This window comes from Candoia aspera, chromosome 8 (genome assembly GCF_035149785.1).
Source record: "Candoia aspera isolate rCanAsp1 chromosome 8, rCanAsp1.hap2, whole genome shotgun sequence".
In the NCBI taxonomy this organism is placed as follows: Eukaryota; Metazoa; Chordata; class Lepidosauria; order Squamata; family Boidae; genus Candoia; species Candoia aspera.
The window spans coordinates 57,737,929-57,762,484 of record NC_086160.1 but is presented as its reverse complement, the minus strand read 5'-3'; the positions used below and the strand labels follow the sequence as shown (position 1 = coordinate 57,762,484).

The 24,556-nt window shown below is 37.6% G+C and overlaps 1 protein-coding gene across 1 annotated transcript in view; it reads left to right on the top strand.

Annotated features, from left to right (window-relative positions):
• Positions 1-10,066: 10,066 nt before the first annotated feature.
• The window catches only part of BANK1 (B cell scaffold protein with ankyrin repeats 1), a 163,458-nt gene continuing 148,968 nt past the window's right edge, over positions 10,067-24,556 (top strand). Inside the window, exon 1 of the mRNA XM_063310173.1 lies at positions 10,067-10,204. Coding sequence (XP_063166243.1) covers positions 10,189-10,204 — 16 coding nt within the window. The 5' untranslated portion in view covers positions 10,067-10,188. The remainder of the gene's footprint in view (positions 10,205-24,556) is intronic.

The following is a 24,556-nucleotide window of genomic DNA, read 5'->3' as shown; positions in this document are numbered from 1 at the left end:
CCATTTTTCTGAGCACATTCCACAGTTTTATGCAATCAACACAATCAAAGGCCTTTCTATAACGAATGAAGCACATCGTGACTTCTTTCTGGTACTCCTTCCTCATAAACTCATGGTTATTTTCAACCCTCTATACAGTTAACAATTTTCAAATCTACTAACAATTTTTTTAATGGTTATTCCCAGGTATTTAAAAAATTGTGTACAATAAAGTAATATCCATCTTAATATATTTATTTTCAGCTCCAGCCAGCTGTATACCTTTAAATAGTCTAATAGCACAAGGCAAAGGTTCCAAGCAGGGATCTCCTCAGGGAGGATGAGGTATCAAAAAAACTCAAGTGGTGGTCATGTCTATGCAATCAAAATTCCATCCTTTTTTAATGTGTGTTATATGGGTCTTGGGACTCATCCAAGACCTAGTAAAATATAATAGGAGATAGTAGACATCCATGAGGGGTTCCATGGGAAATATTAATTGAAATATCTAGCTGTAACATCTTAAAACAGCTGTGTCTTTTCTCAGGATCTTTAACTACATGTTCAGTTTGGTCCCATCCACCTTACAGGCCCCCCAGATGTGCAGCTCTTGGCTACTAAAAGTTTGCCCACCATAATAGCTCTTACTTCTTGCTCTGTCTTTCTCTTTACACATATATTAAAGCATCCCTAGTATTTTAGCTTTATACTGATTTAATTGTCAGATTTATCTTTCGGGCCTTTGGTTACCCTATTTAAGCAGCAGAGTTCTTCTGTGCCAGATTTTAAAATATAAGACAAATATCTGAATTATCTATTAAGGGAATAAATCACATGATTATAACAGAGAGGAACTGAAATTTCCTCACAAGAATAAATATAGAATTGACCTGCAGGGTTTTGTGCTCTATGATGAATTATTTTATGCAGCCCTGTAATTATTATATGCAATGGATTCCTGTGATTTACTAACTCTATCATAATTCTACTGAAATAATAAATTATGTTTGATATGATCTGCTTTTGTAATGCACTTAGCTTGTCTCTTATTAATGACACTTAAAGATGGTTATTTTCTTTGCATCATTTCAGACTTTATCCTCAGTATATATTCTCTGTTAGTTAACTGATGTTGAAATAGTAAAGCTAAAACAAATTATGAGTACATAAAAAGTTAAACATATCAATGGGACTTAGTCCAAAGCAAATAGTTTTAGATTAGATTCTAAAAATGCAGCTCTCTGGGAAACTGATCTAAGTGGTAGGGGTTCTGATCATATATCCAGAGCTACATATACACAGCTTGTAATAGTTTTTTAATAGAAGAGAAGATACTGTATGTAGCTCAGGGTTGAACTGTCCTTGGTGTTCTCTGAGCTTGGTTGTTTGCTTGCAGACATTTCATTACCCAACTAGGTAACATCATCAATGTTGCAGTAAGCAATTCCTAACCACATAGTTACATATGAGAACACAGATGTTTTCATACCATGGCAGGGTTTCTCAACCAGGGTTCCATGGAACCCTAGGGTTCCATGAGACATCACTAGGGGTTCCCTGGGAAATATAGTACAATATTTTAAAAATTATTTCAAATTTGGGCAACTTCACATTAAAGAGGTAAGGTTCATTCCTTGTTTTTAGTTTAAGAACACTGTTAATGTATATATACAGGCCTATCCGTGAAACAGATATAATAATTTTGTAACTTCTGGCCTATATTAGAACCTGAATGTGCAAGGATTCCCCAAGGCCTGAAAAATATTTCAAGGGTTCCTCCAGGGTCAAAAAGTTGAGAAAGGAGAGTCTCTTGCTCCAGATATTGTCTGGCAATTTTAGAACAAGAATTCCAGCTGCATCATCTCTTTTACATTTATGATTGATTGGTTGGTTAAGTGTCATGAACTCATTAGCAATCACTTGATGGTTTCAGTGTCCCAGTGGTGTATGTGAACTAATTCACCCTTGCTCCTATATAACTTCCTCATCCTGATTCTTTTTTATTATTATGAAACAGAGCATATCCTTTGTGTTGTAACTTGTGGGTAGATTCTTCTTCATTTTCTGGCTTTCGCTAACCACACCTAGCTTCCCTGAAATTTTGCAGGCCTATTTATTTGCTCCATAAGTGGGTATGTTCAAACAGTATACGATAGGCTTTCACCATCCCATACTCTTGCTGGAGCTAAACACATTCTTAATTTATAGATAAACATACAAATATACTAGGTTCTTCTCCTCCCCAAAGTGCTTACCATCTAAAAGGATGGATTTTAAAAAAGAGAAATGGAAACAGATGGAACAATTGCAAAGTAATCCTAAAGAGCTTTCGGATTAAGTGAGACTGAAAAAGTGCATGTATAATAAAGGACATATGTCTCATGAGACATATAGTAGAATTGCCAAAAACATTTGTCTGGGAGGCTAAGGCATATCTTCATCGTTACCATAATTATTAAGCCTGTTATTTATTATGCACTTAGACACTATGGGTAGTCATGTATATTTACACATCTGGTTGTAGAGGTATGCATACTTTTAAGAACAGCAATCTGAAATGAGAGTATGAATGGGGAGAAAAATAGAATGAAACCATTGGATTCCACAGAAGTCTGCATTATACATACAAAGCAACCTGCCTTCTTTCTCTACTTCATGTACAGACCATTGTTATGAGTGTTGTAGCCACTTGTTGTACAACAGATCCTATGTTAGGATCCTTGAGCTTCTGAATGAAAGGTGGGAAATATATAAATAACTTTAAAAGCCAGCAAGAGACTGAACTAGAAGCTTAGTTACTGATAGTAACAGAATTCGATGAGACTAAAGAAATTGCAGAGACTGTCCTGTATAATGGTTCAGGTGCTGGACTGACTGGAAGACCTAATTGTAAGCTGTCTTGTTGGCTTTGATTCAGTCACCCTGTCTCAGCTTAACCTACTTCACAGAATTGTGGGGGGAAAATGGAGGAGGGAGCACTATGTATGCCATCTTAAACTCCTTGGGGAAAGACAAGTTTTAAATCCAACAAAAAATAAATGATTAAAATAAGAGCAGATCTGTACTTTCTGTTTGGCCTATTGCCAATACAGGCCAATTTCCACTTCCCCAGTACAGAAGTAGAAGGTGTCACCCACATACCACTTTCAGCCCATTACACGTGCATCTTGCACCTATGTTTTCCTGCTTCTACTCAGAACTCTATTTTCAAACCACAACTCTCTTAAGTCCTTCAGAGTGGATGGTCTTCAGCACTTTGTTCTGTTCTAGTAGCAGCCTAGAAGCATCTGTGATTAGCTTCAGTGGCATATTCTGACATGTTTTCCCTCCAGTGGAGGGAAATTGGGTATTGTCCTGGATATTGTCCTGTGTAGCCATTTCATCCTAGGCTGCTGGGCCGCTGGGCTGCTATGCTTCTCTGCCCATTGGCAGTTCCTGGTTTTGTTTTGTTTTTTAAATAACCTGGTGAGTGATCCAACAAGGGCCCATTAAGTCAATAAATTATCATCCACTATAGAAGCTTATGCACCATTCAATATTTACATCTCCCAGTGGACATCCTTTCCATTTCTGTCCAGGCTGCATATGCATGCTCCTCTTGCTTTATACCCCTTCATGCAGTCCTGCAAAACTTTCCTTTGTTTGCCTTTATTTTTTTAAACATGATTAAGCTGTAATGTAGGAACATTACTGCTTTATTTCTATGAAGCTGAAGTATCAATTCTTTGCTACATAGCTTCCATGCACCTACAGAGGAAGAAGGAGTGAAAGAACAACCTGTTCCAATAATGCTGCTATTATTGTAGCATTTCCCCATAAGGGAGAAAAAGAAAAAAAGAAAGGGTCTGTCTTAGTGTCAAAGGAGATATATGGGAAGGAGGTGTGAAGTTATCCATGTGTGCAAACATCTGAGAAAGCAAAGGAAAGACTCAGGGAGTAGTGAGTGAAGAACAATGCCTGAAAGGAAAAGATAGGCACTGGTAGCTTTACACTGAGCTGGAAAAGAACTCAGATAGTGAGGCTTGCTTTCCCTGCATGGATGGGACTAAAGCAGAGGAATGCCTAATTAGTTGTGTGTGTGTGTGTGTGTGTGTGTATACCTTCCAGTCAGTTTTTGATACCTGGTGACTGTCTGGACAAATCCCTGCAGTTTTCTTGGCAAGGTTTTTCAGAAGTGGCTTGCCATTGCCTCCTTCCTAGGCTGGGAAAGAGTGACTGGCCCAGGGTTACCCAGCTGGCTTTGTGCCTAAGATGGGACCAGAACTCATGGCCTCCCAGTTTCTAGCCTATGCCTTAACGACTACACCAAACTGGCTCTTAATTAGATCTTGCTGTAGCCATAATCTGGATTGAGCACCAGCCTGGCCCAATTGCCAACCTACTGCAATCTAGGCTGGAACTTCTAAATTTGTCTTAAGAAACAGCCAAGACAAGCAGGAAAGACAAGCAGACTGCAGTGCAGAAATGCCAAAAGACAGCTTCACTTGTAGATGGGGAAATAAGTAAACTTATTATGGAGGTTTGTTAGATAGGATTGAGTAAGTAAACTCAAAACATGTCATAAATAAAAAAACAAAAGATAATAACAGTACCATCAGAAATAGAAGAATTAATCACAACCAAATTTAGATCAGTGTAAACTCAGTAAAACCAAATAAACTAAAGCACTTACCATTAAAGAGTGGTGAGTAGGAATATCAAATCCTTTCTACAGCCTCCATATTTTGCAAACATAAAATCCCTACCATCTCTATTAAAGATCTTCCATCTGGAGAGCAGTTCTCAATAATACTAAGCTAGCTGGATTGATAATAACTATCATAATATGCTAAACTCTAAACATACATTAACTAAACACAGTTTATTTATTTACATCACATACTTCCCTCAGAAGAATAACTCCTACTTGGCTAAATGTAATAGACTGGCCCACACAGCATATTAAGACAGTAGCTGAGCTCCCACAACATGCTAAACCACAAACTATCCAGCCCCATTTTAGTCTAGCTAAATGAGTAAGACACAAGGTAGATGGACTCAGTTACACGGGTGATGGATGCCCTGTTGGAAGTTATGAAGTACCAGTTTGGGGACAGATCCTCCTGGAGAAAATATAACTATGTGGTCACTAAGAGCTGACACCAACTTGATGGCACAGAATTAATCAGTCAAAATGAATAAGAGAGGCTTTGGGTTCTTAAACTCGTGGCTCCTGCTGGAAGAGTAGGTGGTAGCCATGGCTAGGAGGGCCCTTGCACATCTTCAGGTTGTGCACCAGTTGCACCCATTGCTGGACCGGGAGGCTCTGCTAACTGTCACTCATGCCTTTGTGACTTCCTCGTTGGACTATTGCAATGCACTCTACATGAGGCTGTCCTTGAAGAGCATTTGGAAGCTTCAGCCTGTACAGAATGCAGGTTCATGGGTTGTAAATGGTGTCAGCTATTGGGCACATGGAACACCACTGCTTCGGGGGCTGTATTGGTTTCCATTGTGTTTCCAGGTACAATTCAAGATGCTGGTCACCTTTAAAGCTCTTCATGGCTTAGGACCTGTTTACCTGAGGGACCATCTTCTTCCAGTTGTTTCTACCTGTCCAATCTGGTCTGTCAGGATGGGCATGCTCTGGGTCCCATCAGCCAAGGAATGTTGGCTGGCGGGGACCAGGAGATGTGCCCTTTCTGCTGTAGTGCCTGCCCTCTGGAACAGCCTCCCTCCTGAGATTAGGATGGCTCCAATTCTCTTGGCTTTTTGGAAGGCCTTGAAGACCTGGCTATGTGCCTGGGCCTGGGGCCCCAAGTGTGTGTGAAGGGCCCTGTTTCCTGGTTATGTTAACATCAATGGATTATAATATTTCTTGGCTGCTATTTGTATTTAATTTCTTTTTTGTTTTAATTGTTTTTATGATTGTTCCCCACCCAGAGTCACTGGTTTGAGATGGGCAGCTATACAAATTGAATGAATGAATGAATGAATGAATGAATACTTTTGACAAATATAGCACTACCTTGTCCTCTTTTCAGAATACAGAATTAATATGTTTCTGGATGCAATTCAAAGGTACACAGGGCCAGGTCACTTGCAGGACTGCCTATTTCTGAGGGTCTCTGCCTGTCCCACCAAATCCAACAGGGTGGAAGTGCTCCAAGTTCCCTCTACTAAACAATGACATCTTACAGGCCCAAAGAGTTGCACCTTCTTGGTTGCAGTGCCTGCCCAATGGAACAACCTCCACATGAGATCTGGAAGGTCCCAACCCTCTTGGCCTTCTGGAAGGCTGTGATGATCTGGATTTCCCCAAAGTGCTAGGCTGAAGTGTTAGATCAGCTCAATATAGGTGTGGTTTGAGTTGCAAGTTTGTTATGCAATGCCTTGGTTATTATATTACAATCATTTTAGTTCTGCTTTCTGGTTGGTTTATAGAGGTTTTATTATTATATCATATCGTATCATATCATATCATATCATATCATATTTTTATTAACATTATAACTTTATTATATTTTTTGTTGATTGTTACTAGCAAGAGCAAGAACATGGGTGGAGGTTGGAGAAATGAATACAAAATATTATGAATTTTATGTATTTGAAAAAGATTTCATAGAATGTGACATAAAGTTGAAATGGACAAATTTATGTCTCCCTAGGTATAGACCAGAACTATAAGAAGACAAACTAGTCCACTCAATTAAAAGTAAACTTCAAGATTTCAAACAAATTGTATTCATCAGGAGCTGCACTGACCGGAAACTGAATAACATTTCTGCTATCCACTGGCACCCTTGTGTAGAATTCATACAATCTTCTTGAAAATTGCATTGCATTGTATTAGGCAGTTCATAGCTGGTTACCATAGATAAGAGGAAACTGTTCTACTTTTCATACATAACCATAGAAAAAACTTCCTCTTCTTCCAATACTTTGTGAAATAAAACTAAATGCTCATCTTGCACACCTTGAACGATAGAGTTCATCACACACATTCCATTACATGAGGAAAGACTATTGATAAGTGTGGGCAATAAATTGGTGAAGAAGAAATAATGATTGGGAGAGCTCAGGATAGAGGATGCCTAACTGATAGAAGACCAAAACCAATAGATTCTGTTTTATGAAGAGTGCAAAAGAAAAAGGGCAAACTTTACTACTGCAAATGAAAGGAAGCTTCTGAGAAATGGAAGATCATTTTTCCCATAGTGGAGATACTCCATAGGCTTTTTGAAGCCAAAAAGAAACTCACTTTAAAAAAATTATGAACTACGTGCAGAATTTATACTTTCTGCTGTGTCAGCTGAATTAATCTCAGTGTGGTCCAGTTATGAATTCACAAAATAATAATAATAATAAGCAGAATAACTCATAAGACTCTACATCCAGCATATCGATGGGAAATTTCATCTCTCAATAAACTGCTCCTTCAAGGAGAAGGTTAGGTTCAATCTCACTCTATTCAAGTGCTTGCTTTACAGATTTGGATAGTATCTCGCACAAATATATGGTCAATTATATCATGACCAAATTGCATTCAAAAGTGGCACCATCTTAGACAGCTTTTCATTGTAAAGCACTGCAAGCTTCCAGCACTGAGGAAAGATGTATCTGAATACCTAAGACTTTTGTTAACTTTGGATGGCTGCTCAAAGTCATTATTGATGTTTAGCTTGTTCTTTCAAGTTTCTGAGAATTTAAGCTTTTTTTTAAAATGTAGGAATTGTTTTATTGTGAATTGTTTTAATTCATAATACACCCACTTTGGAATAGTTGCACTGATAAAAAAATAGAATTAAAACTTCATAAATAAATAAGTCTACATTTTCTGAGTGGCCTTAAATGCCTGCCTTGTAAGCTGGGTGCTTATGTTCATCCAATTTATTTTGGTGAAATATAGTCACAGCTTGTAGTGGAGTATCAAGAGAAGTGCTACATATATGGGTATCCACATTATTTTTCTGTTTAACATCACACACACTTGTGGTTTTTTCTCTGTGAAAGTCAAATTCAGGCATGATACAAAGAGTTGTACTGCACGTACACTTAGAGTAAGAAGTACTTTAGATTGGGGGGGTGGGGGGAAGGGCACAACAGAATGTTACAATAGAAATATCCTCTCCAAAACACTCTGGCCCTGTCCATGTGACACACTCAACTGGGCCATAGAGGGAGATAACAAGTTGTGTACACAAATAACCCAAACTAAAGGACCCAAACAGTTACTTCTAAGCAGGCTAACACCAGACAGAACATCAGACAGAACTTGTTTGGTTGTGGCTAATTTTCCTTCAATCAATTACCCACCAAACAAAATTTTTAAAGGTTAACTATCTTTTCCAACATCTATGATTGAGATAAATTCCAAGAGAGGCTCATGAAAAGAGAGACTCTTCTGGTATTCCATCTTTGTGGACTACTCAATTTTCATCTGTTATCACCACTGAAGGTTGTGTATATGAAAAACTAGCATGACGGAACAGGCAGAAATAGGTAAGGCTCCTTCATTCCATCTGCAATGATATTATTCCAATGAAAATGTATACATTATTTTATTATTTGTTCCAATCAGGGGCAGGGGCGGGAATGAAGTAGCAACAGGGAACAACAGGCTTCAGCTGAATCCTGGTAAGACGGAGTGGCTGTGGGTTGACGGCTGCTCGGTTTCCGGGAAATTGTCATCTTTAGTTCTGAATGGGGTGGCACTGCCCCAGACAGACCCGGTGTGTAATCTGGGGATTCTTCTGGACTCACAACTCCTGCTCGCAGAGCAGGTGGCAGTCGTGGCCAGGAGGGCCTTTGCTCACCTTCGGGTTGTGTGCCAGTTATGCCTGTTCCTGGAGCAAGAGGCCCTCCGAACAGTCACTCATGCCCTCGTCATCTCTCATATTGACTACTGCAATGCGCTTTACATTTGAAAAGTATCCGGAAGCTTCAGCTGGTCCAGAATGCAGCCGCACAAGCTATTTTTGGTGTTCCTAGATCAGCACATATAACACCTTTACTGCATGAGCTGCACTGGGTGCCAGTTTGCTTCCGGGTCCAATTCAAGGCATTGGTTATGACCTTTAAAGCCCTACATGGCATGGGGCCAGGTGACCTTAGGGACCATCTCATCCCCATAACATTGACCCGCCCCACCCAGTCAGGCAGAGAGGGCATGTTGCGGACCCCGTCGATAAGAGAATTCCATGGGGCGGGGTCCAGGAAACAGGCCTTCTCTGCAGTTGCCCCCACCCTTTGGAACATCTTGCCCTCAGAAGTGAGGCAGGCACCTTCACTTCTGACCTTTAGGAGGGCCCTGAAAACCTGGTTCTGCCATCTTGCATGGGGCAGGCAGGTGGGCAACCATCCATGGGGTTGGCTCGCACCTTGGAGCCCCTCCCACCAGATCAGAATTTTTAACCTCTTGGATTTTATACTTATTTATTGCATTTTATATCTGTAATTGTTTTTATAGATGTTAATTGTTATAATTATAGTCTTGATTTTATTGATTTTATTGTAAACCGCCCAGAGTCCCCCTTTTGGGGGAGATGGGCGGTAGCAAAATTTGAATAATAAATAAAATAATAAAGAAACTTCCCAGCCTTCAGTGCAAGGGCTGGATGACACACAAAACATACTGTAGAAATGAGTCCTAGAATGGCTGGCAGGAACATCTAATGTCGGGTGCTGCCAGTGCATGGAGCTGAGTGGGAATAAGGTGTCTCAATCAGCCACATTGCAGTATACAGTCTCTCTGTTCTCTGCCCTGAGAGTCCCGGTTCCATCACACTGTATTTTTGAAATCAGGATCTCATTTATACCTCACATAAACCTGTAAATTGGCCCAAAGTTATCACTCAGTGATCATTCTGCTACCTTTATGACATGCTTAAACATTTCTATATCCTTCATAGGGGTTTGGGGGTTTTTCAGCCTGGAGAGAGGAAACCCAACAAACCACAGGGCAGATCACAGCAGGGTAGGCTCCTGGGGGAGCAGTTTCATTTCAACAGGAAGGCAAACTTCCCCCTTGAGTGTTAGCTAGAAGGGAGTCTGTGAGGAAGTGAATGCAGTAAGTGATAACTTGAGCAGAATCTATTCAGCTTGTTTATCCTCCTTTTGCTGGACAGGTTGGGGAGGCTTGGGAGCAAGAAAACATCAATTCCTCCTTTGGCAGACCTGTTCTTGCTCTGCGTCTGTGGTGAAGGATCCCATCTCCCAAGAGGAATAACAATGGCTGGCAGTTCAGGTAGGTGATGCAGTTAGTGCAGCTATCACCAGGAGGAGGAGGCCAGTGCTTACCAAGAAGTAATTCCCAATGAAACCAATGGGACTGAATTGCAAATAAATGTTCAGAGTAAGAGCTCTGAACCTCTGTGGTTTTAGGATGAGACAGGTCATGCTTTACAGGTACAGAATGGTCCATTGAGCTAAAATGTTCCTTCGGGTTATTTACATGTCCCACCTCTCCCTGAGTTACTTGAGACATCAGAGGGAGATTGGGCCTGCTAGTCTTCACCCTCAATTCCTAGTGGTAGTCTAGAAAAAATAAATACTAAAAGATTGTTCATTGGGCAACATAAGAGATTGCACAGAAGGCAGTAGAAACTCCAGATGGAAAATGGAGGGGGAGGGAGGGGCAACACTTTATGCTGGAAAAGTGAAATTTGTTCATTTTATCAATATATTTTCCAGAAGCATTAAAGAGCCAACCTTGGGACTTTATTTTTCTTTACTATATTTATATGTATGCAATCATGCCATGTTTCTTAATCTTATCTTTTTAAATATTATTTTGACTACTCTGACTCGTTTTAGTATTTTTTTAGTGTGTCTTAATTTGTAACAGAAAAATAAAGATCACAAAGCAGCATAATCTGCATGACTGATTTTGACGCCTAACAAGTTTTTCATAATGCCATCACTGTTATTCATTTATCAATTAAAATTTGATTAAGCACTGGAGGGTTATCAATTACAGATAGGTTACAAATTCTGAATTAGGAGACTTGGCAAGACCTTTAATTACAAATACTGTCTAAGGTGACAATATTACTATGATATTTATTTTGTCTTTCATTTTTAAAATAGAGCATTAACTTGGCCAAGGTTTCACAATGATTGCAGATTTCAGCAAATATATGTAGAAATGGTCCCTTAAATTGTAGTATCTATGCAGAGAGAAAAAAATGGTGGGGGAGGGGGGAAATTCCATCACCAACTTTCCCCAAGAGGAAGAGAAATAATCAGTCACAAGTTGCCCCAATTTAGTGTACTACAAGTATGGTAAACTTCCATTCCTATAATCCCCCATTGAGCACAACCCAGGGTCATATTGGCTGAGGATTATGGAAGTTCAAATTCAACACACTTGATGGGCACCAGATTGAGTAAGACTGTTCCAGAGCTGTATATACCACTAACATCACTTGCTTTTAAAAGAAAAGGTGTTGTATTATTTTTAATATATATTTTACCCCTCACATATTGCCCAAGGTGATTTGGGGAAGAAATGTTACCTGCCCCCCCCTAAACACAAAAGAATACAATTATTTGAAGGAAAATCAGCAAACTGTTTTTTTAGGGGACTGAGGAAAGAAAGAAACCTCTCAGAGGTTCTCCTGGGGCAGGTGGGGGATGAGGAAAACCTTCTTCTGAGAAATTTCAGCTCAGCTTTAAATTTTAGCTCTTGGCCCAAATACTAATAGCTGCATATTTATTTATTTATTTTATGTTCATATGGATGTCATTATTTGCTCCGTACAAAAAAGTATGCCTTTGAGGGCTCTTTTGCCCTCCTTTTTCATCCTGAAATGGCCTTTGCCAACTACTGTATATCTTTTTCATGACAGAATATGTTCAATAGGAAAAATGTGAACTGCTCCCTTTCCTGTAGTGTAGTCATCTTGAGGGATGAGGAAGACTTTTCAGCTGACCGAAGAAAGGCCTCATGGTGGCCTTTCATGTGGACTGTGTAAAGTCCCACCAGTTTAAACCAGGATAGCATTACTGTCTTCAGTACTCTAGCGCTTGCCACTTCAGATTGTCAGCCAGAAACCAGTAGTTAAGGCTGATCTAGGACAAAGATCACCCTGGAAACAGCATATTCTTGGTCTTCCTCTCTCCCTCACCCCCCTTGTATAGTATGGAAAAGAAATAAATCATAGGCATGAGAGAAGGGAGGAAAAAAGAAAACATAGCTAAAACAAGTTTATGTCAACATTATTCACTATACCTTCCATATCTTTTTATCCTGAAAACCATCTATGCTTCCACTTTGCCCAAGATATACAAATTCATCTACTTGCTCTATTTTCTAATCACAAAGCTGCACTACACTTCCCATTGTCACCTCTTGTACACTTTCAATCAAAATTCTGCCAGACATCAACCCAGTCACATTTAGCAAATCCCCCTATACTTCTTTGTATTCACTCTTGCCACCTTTCCCTTTGCGTAGGAGAACAGTTGTCAGACGTAGACACAGTCTTCACAAGTGTGTTAAACAAGACACATACAGTAGCTGCTCCATAAGCAAAGTGGGTATGTATTTTAATGTTTCTCCAGCTTTATGAGCTACAACTGCACCCTCAAAAATTTTCATCATTCTCAAAGCATTTATGACTTCCTTTTCGTTTATAACATTTATAGCATCCAGTTCAATTCTAATCTATTATTCACATACAAATCTTTAAAGCACTCATCCCAGCATCTCTTCATTTTAGTTTCATCCCAAATCAGTTTAACACTTTATTTTTAACTCTGTTCACCTCTCCTAGAGGCTCCTTGTTTAGCCCTCTTCACTTTCTCCAGGATAATCTATCCCTAACCAGGCACTTCAGTCTCCCAACAGGGCACCCACTGCTATTATAATCAAGTCCTTCCACTCTGCTGCAGGTCATACTCTTCTTTTCCTTTCCATTTTCCCAGCATTATGGGCTTCTCAGGGGAACAAGGTCTTCACATAATGTGTCCAAAATATGACAGTTCGACCCTGGATTTTTGGCTTTCACATAAGAACTCTGGATTGATTTCTTCTATTATCCATTTGTTTGTTTTCTTAGCTATTCATGGTATTTTCAGGAGCCCTTTCCAAAATCAAAATTCAAATGCATCAATACTCTTTCTATCTTGCTTCTTCAAAGTCCAACTTTCACTTCCATAGAGCATCACAGGGAAAACCACTCCCTGTGCAGTTCTGATCTTTGTAGGTGTAAACACATCACAGCATCTGAATATCTTTTCCAAGGCCTTCATTGCTACCTTAACAAGTGCTAGTCTGTGACACATGACTTGACTGCTGGTTACTTTACTGTTGATAGTCCATCCCAAAAGGCAGAAGCTATCCATCATTTCAGTGTCTTCATTGCCAGTTCTAAGGCTGGTTGCTGTACCTGTTTCCATTAGTTTGGTCTTCTTCATATTTAATTGTTTCATTCATACAGTTCCATTGTTTCAGTGGGCTCCTTGACTTTCATTACTAGGGCTTGCATATCATTTGCATATTCAGCTATCAGAGTAGTGTCATCAGTATCAAAGTGGTGTCATCTTCTTCTAGTCCTGCCTCCCTCAATGTATATATATTCAGTACATACAGTAGTCTGAACAAAAAAAGAATAAGCATACAGCGTTGTCTCACTTCTTTGACAACCTGGAGCCAGTCTGTTTTCCCATGCTCCACCTAAGGTTTCCTATCTTGTGTATAAGTTTTACATGAGGGCAATGAGATATTCAGGAATTTCCATTTTCCTAAGGACATTCTACAGCTTGATATGGCTGATACAATCAAAGGCCGTTCTATAATCAGTGAAGCATATTTTGACTTCTTTTTGGCATCCTCTGTTCTCAGTTATCCAGCATGTATCAGCAATATTACCTCTTGTTCCATGGCCTTTTCTTTCGAAAACTTTTTAAAACCTTGCTTCAATACTAAGTATTTATTTTCATGAAGGTGAGTATACAAAATAACTTGATCAATGAAGAGATACTAATTTGTATAGATTTCAATGTTTAATCTTTAATAAACAAAGATGAAATCTTTAGACTCCCTTCTTGGAATGAAATAAACATCTAATTGGTTCTGATATCTTCAAATAAGTAGTATAGTTTGAATGGAATTATAAAATATGGTGGGAAACTGAGAGACTGAAATTTAAAAGCTTATAAAATTCAGAACATTTGTTGGGGGTTATTTTTAAATTATTACCAACATATGTTTCAGAAACTAAACAATCATACAACAAAGCAAAATCTAAACAGGACAATTGATATGCAACAATGGGAATACTGATGGATGATAAATATTAAATTTACTGCAAATATTTTACTCAGATAAAATTGGTTCAAGATGTTTTTTCACTGGTACATTATACCTGTATTGATTGCCAAAATATGTAATTCTTATTAAAGAAAAACTGATGGAAATACAATGTTTAGTTGGATAACTTTTTCTTACTTGGTGGCAAAGTCATAAAACTTCGTAATTGTGGAAGATGATTCATCAAAGAATGAAACAAATATCATGTTTTATCTTGCCAGCTGTTTTTTGGTTAAGCATCACTAAGACTGTAACTCTCTTAACAAGGGTTTAAAATATTAAATCTTGCCTGGTTTATAATAATAAGGATAGAGTTTTTCAGCTTAGATAGAAACTCCTAAAGTTTCTTCTGACTGAGGATTTTTATCACATTGGTTGTCTTTGCTAATTACTGATTATTCATTTGATTTTAATAACAGTTTTAAAATTCAAAATTGATAGAAGATCTTTTTGTATGGAGTACTAATCTAATCTAATGTTACTTTGAACATTCTTATTCAGTTTTAAATAGCTTGTAAATCTATTTTCTATTTCTTTTTTGTTCCTTTCTTTTTGTTTTTTCTTGGTTGCACTTTCAAATAACTGAAATTAAAGAATTAAAAAATAAAATAAAATAAAATAAAATAAAATAATATAAATAAAATAAAATAAAATAAAATAAATAAAATAAATAAAATAAATAAAATAAATAAAATAAATAAAATAAAATAAAATAAAATAAAATAAAATAAAATAAAATAAAATAAAATAAAATACAGCACCAGTCAGGTGGACTTTAAACCCTGGGTCAATAACCAGTGGTTCACAACATGTATGTGATCTCTGACACAGGGGAATCCTTGAAACCTCCTTCTAATTTGGTCTTAATATTCAGCAGCAAATCATATAATTGAATACTTATATACCTTGAAAATAAATCCAGAGGAAGAACTTATCTGATTTATTCATGTATTTAATTTATAAGGCCTAGACAATCTACAGGTCTTAAGAGGCCAGCAGCTCTCATTCTAATGCTCCGGGATCAGTCACAGATTGTGCATTCACAGAAAACAAAGCAGTTCACTCAAAGAAGTATAAAATAGTTATGTTAAACCTTGTACTTCTGTTTTGCACTTAAGTCCTTCCCTGATCTGAAAAAAACAAAACATAAAATGAAACAAAACAAAACTGATCTATCACTCTGGCCTGTTCACCTGATGCAAGCAATCTACCTACTATATCTTCCTTCACAGTTGTTAAATAAAGGTCATGCTTGGTCAGTGGATGACATAGGATGGCTGTTTGTTCTGTACTCTGACCATTTTTACAATCTTGCGGGCTAGTACAAAGGAAGTTGGGAGGCTACCATCTTCTGTTTCACTACTCTGTCTTTTCTTCTTTTTTTCTCCCATGAGAGTAATATTTTTACTTCGATTGGCACGCAAGTTCATAAAGGCCCTGTCTATTTCGCACTCCCTCTCCATAGTACACATTCTAAGGTAGAAATTAGAATGGCAATAAAAATGTTCCTAGAGAAATCTCAGTTTTACAGGACTTTTCTACAATGTCATCTTGATATTAGAAAAGGTAAGGACTAGTTAACCCCTACTGAGATAGCAGCTTGGATAGTGGGAAAATTATTTCAATTCCAAAAATGATGGAGCTGCTTGGGACTATATCTACCTCCTATGGGCTTAATCAAGTTAACCTCATTCTCCTTTTTGCAAGTCATGTTAAACAATGAAGCCCAACCATGATTCACACTCTGTGATTCAGTCAGCGATCACTAGGTCAGTAGATGTGCCCCTATAACACTTAGAGGTCTATAGGTGGTCCTTGTTTACTGATGGCCTCACTTAGCAACCGTTCGAAGTTGGTGGAAAAAAACCCAGCTTTGTAACGAATCCTTACATTTACAACCATCACAGCATCCTGCAGTCACATGATTGCCATTTGCATGCTTCACAACCAACTTCCAACAAGCAGAGTTAATGGAGAATGTGGAAGTAAAATCGCAAGCCATGTCATGTGATGTCTTGTTTAATGACCAAATGGAAAGTGACATTGTAATCCCATTGTGGTCATGAGATTTTCTGCTTAGCGATGGAGTTGCTGCTCCCAGTTGTGGTTGCTAAGCAAGGACTACCTATATATGAAATGAAATGCAACCCAGCAAACCAAAACATTTCCTCACCACTAATTTATATAGTGACTACTTTTTTTTCTGGGCCTGTCTACTTTCATGTTTGTCATTCACTTCACTGTCGTTCACTTTTTCCTGGCCATACCTGCCCAAGCCAGATTTTCAAGAATAAATGCCCCTTCCCACTTTTGTCTGTGGGTGTGAACTTTCTTTTCTTTGAAGAAGTCTAATAGCATGATTCTATGCACCACACTGGGAAGTTAATATTGAAGTATTATCCATGGGTCCATTTATGACTGCATTTAACAACCTGTCCTAATTTGAAGCCTCCTAGATCTGTGGGGTTCTACTTTAAGTCTCCTAGTGTACAATAGGCTATGGATTATGACAGATGAAAACATGTGAAGGACTGTTATATAATATAATAATGAGGTCTTGCAAAGCAATCTTCTGGAACACATTGAGCATCCCAGAGCTGCCTATAGCTGCTCCCAAACTCCAACAGGCCACAGTCAAATTTTGTGGCAAAAAGTCCACATTTTGGTACCACAATTTTTTCTTCTTTTTTTCAAAGAGGGTGAAAGTAGAAGCAAGAGACCTTTGGGAGACACTGCTTCTACTGACATCCTGAACACCCCCACCCCCACACTCCATGCTTCCCCTCCTGACGGCCCAAATTGTCTCCCATTGCAAAATAATGTTTCTCTGCAGGGACTGAATGAAACATTTTACCTGTCTAGCCAGGAAATAACCTGGTTTCTCCAATTTTCTTGGAGACTGTCAAATTTTGGATTCAAGATAGTATGAAGTGAAATGTTGAAAACCTCCAGACCATTTCTGTTAAGGAGTTTTTTGTCCTGAAATGCACATTTTCCAAGAACTAAAACAGCAGACGCAATGTCTCACCTTACAAGATAAATTAATTCCATTATCTGTTGAGTGACAGCTAGTACACCTGCCAGATCCAGGAGCATCAAGTCAGCCATTAATGTTCAGTCCATAGTGGGGGGGAAATAATCTTCACAATCAGATTCTGTATCTGCAGTCTACTAAGTGACCTAGTATCCAAAATTCTACTTAGTGAATAAATAAAAAGCAAAATGCTCTAAGTATTCATTTGTTCCTGAACATATTCCAACAGTTACAGTAAAGCATATGTTTGCAGTTCCGTCCAACATGCAAATTGGTTCCCCCACAGTGATGAATTTTGGGTTTCCTTACAATAATAATGTGGCTGCTTCTGGGTTGTTGTTGTTTTTTTTGGCTTCTGTTCTTTTCTGTACAGCTTTACACATTATGACTCATCTTTTACGACATCCATCTTGAGTTCACAGGAGAGACAGTGACAGAATATTTCACTAATGGTTATGCCACACTTGAGTTACTGTTTCTCTCTTCATTCATGAAGATAAATGCCACAAGTATAATACACCTCAAGCTTATCTTGTTTTATATTGTTTTTCAACCTAGAAACATAGTTACAAAAAAAAGAGCCAGCAGATAAAATTTGAAAAAATTCAGTACTGTCTCCTGGAACAGAAACCTACACATGTTGTACCATTTTAATGTGAAATGAAGATCTTTAGATTTAAGAGCAGCCCCCAAAGGGAGTGTGGACAGGAAAAAAATTAAGACAGATAAAAATCCTGTGCAATCTTCAGTATCTTCACTTATCAACTGAGGATTGCCAACTCCAGCTGAAAACAACTCTGGAGGTAAATGTGTACATGTGACCCACTGCTAAATATATGCATGCATGCATGCGTGTGTGTGTGTGTGTGTGTTTGTGCAGTGTATGTATAATTGCCCAGTCACATTCCAAAAAAAGTTAGTACCAGGACAAAAAAACATATATAAAATAATTACTAATTACTAATTCAAATGTATTACAGTATCTTTAAAACACCCTATTTACAGTATTAATTGCATACACCAACCATTATCTTTCATAAGCAAACTACTATCATATGCAGAAATATACAAATGTATGCATGGATACATTCTCTTCCTCTCTTTCAGCAGAAACACACACACACACATACACACAACCCAAGGGGAGAAAATAGGATGGATAGCAGTTAAAGGGAAGGGAAAGCTGTACTGGGAAGGGAAGGAAAGAAGAATGAAATAATTGAATGAAAATGAAGTGAGAGGAAAATGTAACTGAACTAGGGAAGAAAGAAGAGAGAGGATCCCCATTTAACTGTTACAAAAAGGGCTCCATTCCCTAAGGAAGCATCCCTAACAAGCCACACTTAATCTTCAGTCATCAAGAGTATCCATGCTTTGCAGCAGTTTTCTCTGCAGCCATTTTCTCTGCCTCTTGCTCATTCCTTTCTGTTCAAAACTTCTTATCAGTACCTTATCTTAAAAGTAAGGTGACCTCTCCCCAATTAAGTGGCAATTATTTGGAGGGTGAATGCAGTAGGTCCAGCAGGATCAAAACACAGTAAATATGAGAATAGACTGACAAATTAGGCCCAATAACTGAAAACCACTAGATCATGTTAGCCCCGACTTGTTAGCCTCTTACAAGGTATTGAAGACTTGGCTGTTCCCCCAGGCATTTGGGTGAGGATGGAGATGAGCTCTTCTATTATGGGTAGTTAATAGTTAATAGTTTATCCTTGGCGGCCAAGGGGATTATGTTTGGAGGATTGGGCCTTTTTTTTTTTTTAATCTTGTAATTGTCCACGTGTGTGAGATGGGCAGCTATATAAATGCTATAAATAAATTAAATCAAACAGTCAATTGTCTTACCCTAATCTGGTAGCCTTCTGATGCCTTGGGAATACAGATCTAAGAATTCATTAGATTAATATGACTAATACAAGAAATTCTACTTCCATCATAGATGGATGGTCTATGTAGGATGGTCTATGTAGACAGAAGTAAAGGGATTGCATATGATAGATAGTTGGGTTAATTTTGAAGCCCTGCATAAGCTTCATACTCTTTTGAAGAATTATGCAGCAATCTTTATGCCTACAGTATTGAGCAGAAATTGAATATTTTCCCCAACATCTCTTACTGGTGTGTAACAAAGAATTCAAGTTAAACATTTATGATGTTCACTTGATAGAGTCATAAAGAGGAACATGTTGCTAAGAAAGCACTGTTAAAATGTATCTTCTTGGTTTGGATGTCAAATGACATGCTGACAAACAAAAAAGATAATCTTTTGGGGGAGTTTTTTTCAACATTTTTTAATAATCCAATGTACATTTTTAAATGAGCTACACTACAGGTGTCTTTTGCATATGGCCTGAGGCTATTTAACATTGCTGCATTTCTAAACATGAAGACATTCCTACCCACAGGACGTGAGAAAGGCTGAACATAAGGACATTCCTACCCATATCAGATGTCATGCCTAAGAGCTGTATCCAACCTGAACTATTGTATTTATCTTTATTAATAGCTACAATTTACTATACTAGTTTGATTTTTCTGTATATTACCAATCTTGATGCAATGAATAGCTGTTTTCATTATATGGCTGAGTTTCAAAAAAAAAGATTGCCCATTACTGCATATGCATGCACAAATGCACACACCCTACTCACACACACTTATTAGTTATCAATTATATAGAATTGATTTCGCTGTCTCTTTTGTCTAGTAGTTTGAGCTACCATTAAAATACTGTGAGACAGTTTCTTTAAGGATTCCATTTCTGAAAGGATATATATTATTGATTAGCCCATACAGCCATTCTTTGAATTAATGGAGCTAAATAGCCCATATAATATGATTGCTCAAAATACAATATGAATTGTAATGCAAAGCTCAGGACAACTCATTAAAACCAGTAATAAGGAATATTTTGGATAGAGATCTTAAATTCAGATACAATCTAATGGTCCCCGGGAAGGCATCTCAGGGACCATAGATTATGTTTGATCATCTAGAAGAATAGAGAGGTCTGACTTCAGACTTAGAGTTCCAGTCTCTAGGTGGCAATGAAACCATCCAAAGCCAGTGATTTTCATGGTTTGAATTCCAACAGAGGAAATGGAGAAAAGAGTTGAAAGAAAGTGATTGGCCCAAAGTTTCCATGCAATATTCTCATGCTGGTGGGATTGAGGCATCTTGACTGAGGTGACTGAGTTTGTGTTTAGGACTCTTGACTGAGTTTGTGTTTAGGAAAGTGATACAGTCTGATAGGATTTTGAAAGGTATGAGGTTGGCAGACTGCAGTGTAGAGTCTGGGTTTTCCTAATATGCACCTACTGTCGTATCTACTGATCTACTTCATCTCCATACCTGCTTGGACTGAAGATGTACTGAATTGTAATCTTTATTTCTCATAACGTTATATAGGAATTGGGGATGTATCTCAATATAATCCCTCAAATCCCCCTCCCTCCCTCTCTCTCTCTCTCTCTCTCTCTCTCTATATATATATATATATATATATATTCTGTGTATACATATCCTATGTATATTCTGCATACATAATGTGCCATGCCTGTTTCCGTCACTGACATTTTCAATTAAAAGTTGAGATCAGGCATTAGGAAGGAGGTCTAACTGAGAATTTGAAAAGGAGTCGACAATATGATTTCAGATTTGTGCTTAAACTGACCAGAGAATAGGAGAGCTTTCTTGTTCATTTTCAAAAGTTTTAATTATACATTTGTTATCTAAACTTTAGTAGTATACACTGCTGAAGTAAAAAGGATTTCAGCATAAGATTAGAATTCATAGCTGTAAATGCAAATATATTTCTACCAATATCCATAATATTTTTACTTCAGTGAATGGATAAATGACCCCTTTCTATGTGTTTTCTCATCCTGGAAGCTACAAGGGTTGCAATGCATAAATAATTAAGTCCAGAATAGTCCTGTAATTCAACAGGATTTTAATTAACTGTTGCAGTAGTTGCCAAGGAGCAGTCCTTGGTTGACTGAACTCTTAATGTTCTGTACTAATGGAGAAATTAGGTTTTGATATTCAGATTTAATCCCTTAAATCAATTTCAAATTGGCTGTTTTTGTAGTATGTAGGAATTATGCAGTAAAATCAACTAGTGATTTCAGTTAAAAAACAAACAAGGAAGCCAATATTATCTGTAGTAATCGAATTCTTGAACTTTACAGAGTATAAAAAACATTTGGCCAATTTTTCACTAAGAAATAATCACTGAAGTTGTCTAGTTGTGAATTGACTTTTAATGATATGCGCAAACAACATTTTTGGCCCATAGTCTTTAATGAAAAAGTCCAATTAAAGACTCCATATTTACTCTCTGATTATGTCAGTTCTATAATACTTCAAGTGAAGTCTTTCAATACTTTGTAAGTAGCTAATGTTAGAAGGAACAAATTTATTTTTTAGTTGATTTCAAGTGGCACCTAAAATGGATCAATGGTGGACAAAATACTTTTTGCAGGAACATTCAAGTTAGTTGTTATATGTGTTAGGTTGTAACTAATATCCTTATTTGCTAATAATGCATTCAACAGAATCTGGGCATATTTGCATTATTTTTTGATGGTGTTGTACTTAGTTACTTACTTTGATTTTGAAAATACCAAACTGTCATTCATACTTTTTCCTCTACAATAAATCCCTAGAGATTTAAATAGTAAAAATATAAGCATGTTACCCAAGCTATTGCTTTTCTCTATTAGAACATAACGTGCCTTGTACTTGCACATTAAACTAATTATGGATGAATGGGGTTTCTGCGAAACATTTATAAACTAAAGATAGGCCAAGAGCCCCATCAATAGCAAGAATATATGTTAATAAAATTAGATTTTGCTCAAGATCAGAAACTGTCAAGATCAAGATGGTACAAAACCAGAGCTGTCTTTCTTATTTGAAAGATTTTCCATGACAACGGAAAACTCATACTTAACAATTTCTCATGTCTTTCTTGAGTGAACTCATCAAACTCACACCAGAAAGAAGTAACCAAATAAGAACCATGCTTTCTGCTAAAAACTTATGTCAACACTTGTCAACATAACAAACAAAGGTCAGCAGTGCTTAAACCATCTCTGGAAAACTGAGTTTATCTTATTTGTTATGACCACTTTGGCAAAATTGTTTTCAATAGTAGGGTCACAAGGCATGAACATGTGAAAATCTTACAACTTACAATTCACTATCTAGAACTCTTCAGAATTACCACCATCACTACACTTCCTGTCCATTGTCCGTGTGGTTTTTTTCTGAGCCATTCTATTTCTGTTGCACTACATTTCCTGCATTAAGGTTTAGGCTGCCTGCTCTTTTTTTTTAAAGTAAACAATTGTACTTATCCTACTCAGTACACTACAACAAATACAATAGCTATTTGAAATATAGCCAAGTACTAATTTGTACTGCTGTTTTCACTGAACTTCAGAGAGGAGACAGAGAGAGAGAGAGAGAGAGAGATGGAAAAGTATTTGGTGATCTCCTCTTTCCATGAAATCTATAGTGCAGAGGTCCATTTATTTATTTATTTATTGTGCCTTCAAGTCATTGTTGACTCCTGGCCACTACCTGCACTAGTCCTTGCAGTTTTCTTGGCAAGATTTCAGAAGTGGTTTGCCATTACTGGCTTCCTAGGGCTGAGAGGGTATGATTGGCACAAGAGCACCCAGCTGGCTTTGTGCCTAAGGTGGGACTAGAGCTCACAGTCTCCCAGTTCCTAGCCCACTGCCTTAACCGCTACTCCAAACTGGCAGAGGTCCATAATCATTTTTTTTTTGGTGGCAGCACCTATGCTACACAATAACCTGGGAGAAATCAACTTGGCTCCAGACATTTTAAAAAATTGAGCTATTCAAGAGGGCTTATGGTAAATGATAGAATGTCCAATATTGTTCATTTGTTCTATGTTTAGGGATTTACCAGACTTACCAGAGATGTTTTAATTTTTAATAACCAGTTTTTGTCTGCTGTGAATCACCAAGTGGTTTGAAGCTTAAATCACCTGGTCAAGACTTCCACAATAACTCTAGCTCAGCCTGGGATGGAGATCTAAAGTTGTTCTTATATAGTAGACACAAAACAAATACAAAAACCCTACATCAGATATATTTATTCCAGCATGGAGTTACACTTTATATCAGAATAGAGTGGGTTCAGAATGGTTGATTAGATCAAGAGCATTTAGTAAGTTTCCCAGCTTAGAAGGATAATGAACCAAAATTCAGTAATTGTCTATATCCCACTGAATGCGTGTAGAGACAATGGATTTGATGGGTATTATATTTTAGTTTCCCAATAAAATTGTTATTGGGGGAAAACAGGAATAATTTAACAAATAAATAAAGCAATCTTCTCCAAACTGGCATCTCTCTAGATATTCCCCAGCCAACATAACAATTATTGTGAATCCACATGTTGGAGGCCACCAAGGTTAAGGAAGCCTGATTTAAAGTTGTAGTAATAGGATAAACATGAACCTAACTCATCAGATTTCAGTGATGTTATTCATTAAGGGCATTTGCTATGATCCAGAAATTCAGTTATCTGTGCATTCTTTTCTATGAGCAAGGGACTAATCTATGTTTAAGTCAATGTTTGCAAGTCTTTTGTAACAGTATGAGCTGGTTATCTGGAAATACTCCCACTCTCATCACTGAAATCCTAATTATGGTCCTTTCCTCCCACAACCTGAAGTACAGAATACACCTTGCCTTAAGGATGTGCTCTGGCAACGATTGCAGGTAGTGGTTAAAATGTAATTTTGTTCTGTCTGCAAAGTGAGCCTAGAAGAGTTTGTAGTTTTAATTATAATTCTTATGTACCTTAATAGGAAAGTTTCTGTATATGTACAAAATCACCTCTACTATAGTCAGAATATGCTTCTTTTTAATGTTCTTTGATCTTCCTGAAAGGAAATTAAACCATTGAACAAAATGATTTAATCAATTCAACATTAGTGAAAGGGACTTTCCATATGTGGTGCTTTTCTGTGATGGCTCTTTTATATATAGGAATGACTGCATACTCCCTATTCAGACATTCAGACAAATACATAAGTTCCCAAACTGTAAAGGGGCCTGAGGGATCTTTTCTCACATCCTCAGCTGTTTGCATACATTCAGCATGCATTCAGGTGGGTTAGCTTAAAAAACCCTCTGCAGCTAGAAACTATAATGCAGAAAGGTGTATCAGCACTTTGAATCTCTTTTAAAACTTTGACATGGAATGCA